Here is a 7,969-nt window from a genome sequence, read left to right on the forward strand (position 1 = left end):
ATCACATTCTATAGAATAAAAATGTTTTAGAATAAGAATAATCTCATTCTCAAGGTAATGGTCCGAAAGCGATCAAGCCGAGACAGTCTACCGACAAATAAGTTAATTGTTACAGGGATTTCAACAATTTATTTAAAGTCAACATTACTTACATGCTATGGTCGCTATATTGCTCTTTTCACAAATATAACCTATCATTGGAATCATTTTGGTCGATGTGTTTCATTCTAATTTTTAGGCTATAAATTTTGTTATTTTTTATACTGAATTTGACTAGATGGGATGTTTCGCCCAACTGATAAATATATATAGGGCTACTTTCTAGATTGCAAATTTTTAAGATTTTTGTTTTATGCCCTATTTTGTAGTTATTTATGGATGCCATGGATTTTGGAAAGTATTGACAAAAATAAAGTTGTCATGCTTGAAGATAACTAAAACCGTGCACTGTTCAAAATGTACATGTTTACACGGGGTGATACTGTATGTTTATTTCTATTATTCTTGAAAAGGGGAAAAAATTAAAAAAGAAATATAAATAAAGTGATACTGATAAATCCCGTAAAACAGCTTCCCAGCTAAAAAAATGTTCAAACTTTGAGGTGGGGTCAATATTCAACAGGGTCAATTTTCAACTTGTTGACGTCGTCAGGTGTAAGAAAAAAAAATATCAAGCTGTTGAAAAATGACCCCGGGTATAAATTCAACGACTTTTGGTCTCAATATTCAACGTTGAAAAATGACCCCGGTTCAATATTCAACGTTGAAAAATGACCCCCGGGTCAATTTTCAACTCGGGTCAATATTCAACGTTACACCGGCCGTGTGCTCCTTGTCATGTTCGGGAAATATCAGAAAAATCGGTCGTCAATTCAGTGTAAAACATGGACTAATTAGTATGAAAAATGTCAGTCAGCATTTGACTCCGTGAAATACTGAAGTTGCTGACAAGGTCATAGTATCGACTACAGAACTTACAAAATGATTACGAACGAGTCTGCTGATATTCTTGTTTCATAAACTTGTTTTTCAATAATTTATCTCGTTTTAAAAATTGTTCAGAGTTAGGGCATACGCCTATGTATCGAAGCAACTGAGATATATAAAATCCATATGCAGGTTATTGGGTATATTGCTGAAAAAGTAAGGGAAGTTGATGATAGGAAAGTTAAAGTCATCACGTTTATCATAGAGCTTAATTGTTTTATTACTATTGATGTCGTTTCCAAGTAAAATATCCAAATAAGAAACAAATATGTTAGAATCAGCAGTATATTTCATAAAAAAGAACTAGCAGTAACACGTAAGGTAGATCCTATGTCGGAAAAGTCTTTGTCAGAAGATTTTCAATTTTTTCAAACTGATAAATTAGTACTTGCTTATCAATTAGTTAAAAGATCATGATATGTTTCCTTGTTTTTAAAATTTAGTACAGCCTTTGAGACTTGGTATGGTAATTACAAACTGCGACTAAACATTTTCAGTTATATTTAGGGGTACTTGTCATGAAAAGAAAATGAAAAATCACCGAAATTCTTCTTTTAACATCATCGTTCACAGTCTTTATTACTATAAGCTTGAATACTGTTAGCTATCTCCATATATTTCATGTAAAAGAGAGAGAGAGAGAAATACAGCAGAATATGGTTGGAATCACATAGAAATAATAAATACAAAAGTCGTTATGTTATATAATTTTTATGCAAAATGAAAAAGATTAATCATTTGAAATAGAAAGAGGTATCGCATGATTTGCAACGGCAGTAGTTAAACTTAATGACCAATGGAAATGTACTGATCTTGATCTCACTTGACTTCACCCACCGTGTGCTCCTTCTCATAATCGGGAAATAAGGGATAAACCCTTCGTCGATTCAGTGTATTAATAATAAACTAATAATAAGTATGAAAAACGTCAGTCAGGACTCAATGATAAATTATATTTGCTGACAAGGTCATTGTATCAACCGATGCCCTTGTCACAAAATATTTCCCATCATAAAAATTAAAAAGAAGTTTAAAAGCTGCATAATACATATCAATTTTCAGAAGATTATTTTCAGCCGGGACAACCAAGCAAAAGATTCCTCGGTATGGACATACGTGCTTTACAAAAAATATCAAGTTCTCACCGTTTATTGTTATTATTATAAGTGAATTAACAATAAGATCTTTTGTGAATTGTTTTCAGCGGGCCTTTGTCATTTGATTTTACGAAGATTAACTGCCCATCTTTGTCTACTGACTTAAACTTTTCAGTTTCCTCATAATCAAGGTCTTTCGGCAATAGAGTAGAAAATTTTACAAACTCGCTGGCATGAATTTTTGCCCTTATCTTTACATCAACCCCCAATGTCAGGCCGGTTGCTAGGTGGGGGTCCCCCTCTTTAGTAGGTTGGGTAAATGTATTTGTACCTTGCGTCGTGATTTCCTCAAAGAGTGGAGGGTTGGGTGAAACTGACTCCAAAGAGACTGACTCTGACGAGACTGGTTCCGAAGGTTTCGGTTGTGATGGCTGCTCAGGCTGCGTTTCTGTGGCAGGTGTTTGTCCAGTTGTTTGACTGCTCCTGTTGTGGTAATCCGCCATGCATCGTTTAAAGGTGTCCTCAATGGTTGGCAGAATGGCAGCCATGCATGATTTAATCATGTCATCTTGGTCCTTCTGTGGCATTCCTGCAGTGGGTGGAATCTGATTACCATCGCTGTTCTGGGCTGATGCTCCTTTGCTCCTCCTTCTCCTCTTAGGTGTTGACGCCATGTGTTAGAAGCTGAATATAAAGTACAATAAGAAAAATCAGATTTAATGTTGCCTGGTTGAATTCCTAACCTCATAAGTAGCTTTCAACGCTTAGTCAGTTCAACCATTAATTACATGACATTGAGCTTTATATATCATCGTACTAGTGTACGATATATATCGCTCAGGCTTAAACTACCTTGTAAATATACTGGGCATAACATAGCACAGAGGCATTGCATAAACGAATAATTAAAAATCATGCCAATAAAGTGCGAATATCATAGCCCTAAGGCTTACCTTATGTATTTTCCACATTGCAAATTACACATAGCAGTTAGCTTCTAAAGGTTTATGTGAGCAATGCACCTATAACCAGCAAATTATACCAGAATAACATAGCACATTGGCTTCATGTTAACCTTGCACACAATGCTAGAATATTGTGGCCAGCATAGCACTTAGGCTTTATGTCAACATAATATGAATGGCAATTACGTAGCACTTTGGCTTTTTGTAAACATTGCACTTGCAAGTATACCGAGAATAACATAGCACTACCTAATTGAGGCTAAGGTACTAAAAAACATAGCAGTAGTGCTTCATATAACCATTGCACATAATGCAAGTGTACTGAATAACATTACATAGCACTGAGGCTTAATGTAAACATTGCACATAATGCAAGTATACTGAGAATATAACATAGCACTCAGGCGTTATGAAATACATTGCACATAGTGCGAATATACTTGGAAATGCATAGCACTAAAGCTTAGCGTATAACTGTATGTGCTGAAATTTGTAATGAAAATTAGGAACAAAGCAGTTACCTGTGTTCGGACAAATATATATAAATGTTTGGAACAGTCTTGTCTGTTGCTCTAAATATACACCTTTAACTGAAAAAATAGAGAATATATTAGCCTAGGAAATTAATACATGCATACAATAATAGTGCTTTGACTGTGATAAATTGTTTATCCTTAAATGATAATATAATTTTAAAAATACTGACTCAAATTACACATATACATGTAAATAAAACAAAGGTTTAATGTGTAAAATGATTATCCATTGTCTTATGATCTAAATTGTTTTTTAAAAGTAATTAGAACAGCAAAATTACAGCCAGAAGCCCCTGTCTTCAATGCTGTTTTGCTGAAGATGAAGGTCCCTGTCTGTGTTGAGACAATAGCACGCCCCTAATCTGTCTGCAAAGTTTATGATAACCCAAACTGTTCAGATGTACCCCATCGCACAAAATTGGGTCGCGGCTTTCAGCAAAACCCCTTAGTCTCCAGAACACTAAACCGTGTGAGAAACAATAATCCTTCAGAAGAACGTTAGCTTCTTTGACCCTCTGATTGTAGGTGATATTGTTTATGTTTCTAGTCAGAGACCTCGGGATGAAGCTTAATACGGTCACAGTTTTCAGATTAAATCCTCGTTTTAGCTGCGTTAAAAATGCAGTCAGTTTCGATACGACACACTCAGAACTATAATCTGGGTCACGCGAATCTAGGTCATTACCCCCGATAAACACAATGAGGTGCTGCGGGTTGTAGCGTCTAACTGCAGATAAAATGACAGATAAATGGTGACCCTTGTTAAGCTTACCACGTGATTCATACTTTTAGAGTTATATTTGGATTTATCAAAATATTCTTACGGGTGGGTGTATACTGCAAGTATACGGGAGGGCATTTGATCCCTCTGCACCCCCAATTGGTCGAAGAAATTCCAGTCAAACTTCACCTTCCAGGTAAGTCTCGTTTAACTTTAGAATTTCTTCTCCCAATGGGGTGCCTCAGTCTCAAATGAGACTTTAGAGTTGATAAATCCAAATTTTCAATTTTCTATATTAAATATAAAGCTGAACTTGGATCCGCATCAAAGCCTACTTTGGCTGTTGATACGTAAATATAATCGTAATTCATAATGTCTATGATTTAGTTGTATAATAATATTATCTTGACTTTTGGTAATAATCAATATAAAGCAGAAGTCAATTTTGTTTCAAATCTATTAAAAAGAAATAAACACTGGCATACATGACAAATATATATGTGACATTCAAACTTGATCATATTTAGAAAGCATTCTCTGACTAAAATTGTCATCCACAATGATAGGCTTGTTATAATATTTTCTAAAAACACAGTCACTTTTCCATCCAACAGTCTTCAAGATGGTAGGCATTGGAAGTTTGCGCGCGAGCGCTGCACTGCTGGACGCCGCCCTAGTACTATGGGGTTTGAATATGTTAATGTCAATTCCAGCGGAACACATAACGGATTTCATCCATCTGCCGACGGTGTCCCTAGACACCCGCGATGGGGTTTCTGCGTTGTAACGAATAAGTTTGTAACATCATTTCTCAGGTTACTCGTTCTTAGAAGGTAGTGTTTCATAACACGGACAACACATAAACTTTCATCATGGGGATAGCTTGAGAAATTTAGCTCGCCCATATGTGACCTAGGATTTGATGTTTTCAACAGATCACCTATAACAATTTTCAAAATTTTGTCATCGACATGTACATTTCTTATATCTATTAAATGCAACGTTTGACCCCTTTGTCCTGACAATAACGCAAGTAACATTAATAACTTGTGAGATACATGTAACAAGGTCAAATCCTTTAAAGGTTCTAGAGATTTCAAATAATCCAACACAATATCTACATTCCATGTAACACTATATTTAGGTAAAGCAGGTTTCATTATAAAAACACCTCTCAAAAATCTACAAACTAAGTGATGTGAACCAATATTTACAGAGTTTGTTAATTGTAAAAACGAAGATAATGCACTTCTGGCAGTATTCAACCCACTGTAACCTAAACCTGCTTTATACAATTTTGTTAAAAACGCCAAAACATTATTTACATTTGCGTCAAACATATCAATTTTTCTTTGCTGACAAAATAACATCCATTTTTGGTGATATGTCCAATATTGTTTCTTTGTGGATTCCCTCCACGAAGAGAGGAGTACGTCGATAGTGTCCTCCGATAAGCCTCGGTTCTGGAGCGATTTCCGGACACACGAAAAACACCCAGTCTCATCTTGGGGATCGGATGTACTTTGTCTGGATTGTTCGGTAGCTTCAGAAGTTGCTGATTGTTCGGTAATAAGTAGCTGCTCGCTGCTATCAGCTGTAGTAATTTGGGAAACCAGGGTTGTGTCGGCCATATCGGGGCTACAATGACTGCTTCCACATTCTCTATCATTATTTTCTGAAGTACCCTGCTGAGAATACAGAAAGGACAGAAAATATAACATTTCAATTCACTCCATGAAATTGTAAAAGCGTCTATCGCTATTGCGTGTTTGTCAGGGGCATATGACACATATGTAGAAATTTGTTTATTGTATCGGGATGCAAATAAATCTATGTCACAATTCCCGTATAGTCTTGTAATCTCGTCAAAAATCTCTGGATCAAGCATCCATTCCATATCAGGATTAAAGTTTCGTGAAAGGTAGTCAGCTTCTACATTTTCTACACCTGCTATATGACATGCCGTTACCCAAATGTTTCTTTTTATACAAAATTCCCAAAATTGCTTTGTTAATTCATTTAGGGTTTCAATTTTTCCTCCCATTTTACTGATATACGTAACAGCGACGGTGTTATCTAAATACAGCTTTACATGACAGTCTTTCAAGTATTTGCACATACGTGTCAAAGCGAGAAAAGCTGCTTTCAGTTCCAGGAAATTTATATGAGATTCCTTATCGTGGTCATCCCATACCCCCTGAATGCACTCAAGAAGTCCTCCGCTTAATCCAAAGTAATTCACTTCTTTTATTCCGGCGATGTTGAAAACGGATTCAGCTGGACGGTCGGCTCCTATGAATGACTTCAGTCTTTTCACATGCGAGTCTCCAACTATCAAAGTTGACATCGTCAGCACGATATAGCAGGAATAAGATCAATCTCACAAATAGGACTATCACAGAGAAGTGAAATTGGTTCAGAAAAATTAATTTTTCCAGGTTATGACTAGGCCTATGAGGAATACTATGGAAAACTTCGTAAACACAGTTTGTTTATACTTTAGCGTCACTGCGCGCCATTTGCACTAGGTGAACCTTGAACCGACGCTATCGATTTTTCACGCAAATAGCAATAAATTGTACACATTTACCTATGGAATCCTACGCTGTGTATCCTTGGTGCTGCTATAATGTTGGTATAGTCGTTCATAGATCGTTATTTATAACGCACAAGCATATAAAACATCTCTTTACAGACAGTAAAAATATTGTGGTGTTTACATAAGGTAGAATGACTGCGCATGCGCTGACTAGCTAATATGCATAAAGTTAAAGTGCGCATGCCTGAACTAAAAATACTTCAATACAATGCTAAAGTCAATGTAAACAAAAACATGTGTCCTGGTCATCATGCATAAACTATTTATTTACATAAATTTGTTATCTTTCGGATTAAGCACGCACGGATACACGTGATAATTTAGTGATTATATGTTCGGCGCGAATAATACTGAACGGAGATCTTTTGGAATCTTACAAAGTAAGTTCATTTATAACAATCACATTATTATTAAACGCTTAAAGCTTTTAATGAAATCAATCTATGAAAAGAATTCTTCAAAAGAATAGTAATGTATTGAATTGTTTTATTTCCCTAAAAAAGTACTCTTTTAAAGTAATGGTTATATTAACAAACACTTAACAACCAGTATATTCTTTTGTTTTATCCCAATTTGAAAGTCAGAACTTCAAAAAGGATTTTAAATCGGCAATGGTTTGAAATTCCCTTCAAATGAAATACTGTTACGACACATAGCATTCTTATCAATAAAACGCTTTTTACCTAATAAATTCTACTTAATGAATGATTATTTGTTCATATACAATTATATTCAAAAACCAAAAATATGTCTTAATAGACTTTATCTTGTGAATCTGAATTTAGAAACTGTATGTTTTAATTTGATTGATTACTCATTTTTTTATTCTGAATCATTCATGATGAATTTTTTTTTCATGTAGAAACATATAGACTGTCTTACCATTAACCAATTAATTGATTGATCGATTGATTGATTGATTGTATGTTATTTAACCTCCTGTCCGAGAATTTTTCATTCCTATAAAGAGTATATCTATCTCCATATCCATTATCATATGACTGTAGATATATTATAATCAGCTTTACAAAATTCTTTTCTTATATACCATAAATAACTGTTTG

At 35.0% G+C, this 7,969-nt stretch overlaps 1 protein-coding gene across 1 annotated transcript; it reads right to left on the reverse strand.

The window, feature by feature from the left end:
• Positions 1 to 2,158: 2,158 nt before the first annotated feature.
• On the reverse strand, positions 2,159 to 7,015 carry LOC134269938 (uncharacterized). Its single transcript, XM_062752112.1, has 3 exons — positions 6,897 to 7,015; positions 3,571 to 3,639; positions 2,159 to 2,768 (listed from the first exon to the last, which is right to left on the reverse strand). The coding sequence occupies exon 3, from the start codon at positions 2,756 to 2,758 to the stop codon at positions 2,159 to 2,161; it is 600 nt and encodes a 199-aa protein (XP_062608096.1). The 5' UTR covers positions 2,759 to 2,768; positions 3,571 to 3,639; positions 6,897 to 7,015.
• Positions 7,016 to 7,969: the final 954 nt, after the last annotated feature.

Source organism: Saccostrea cucullata, unplaced genomic scaffold, assembly GCF_032062105.1.
Source record: "Saccostrea cucullata isolate Sc308-1 unplaced genomic scaffold, CSIRO_AGI_Scuc_v1 ctg5831, whole genome shotgun sequence".
NCBI lineage: Eukaryota > Metazoa > Mollusca > Bivalvia > Ostreida > Ostreidae > Saccostrea > Saccostrea cuccullata.

Excerpts from the sequence above, each read along its gene's own strand:
- LOC134269938 (XM_062752112.1), bottom strand. The coding sequence starts at position 2,758 with ATGGCGTCAACACCTAAGAGGAGAAGGAGGAGCAAAGGAGCATCAGCC.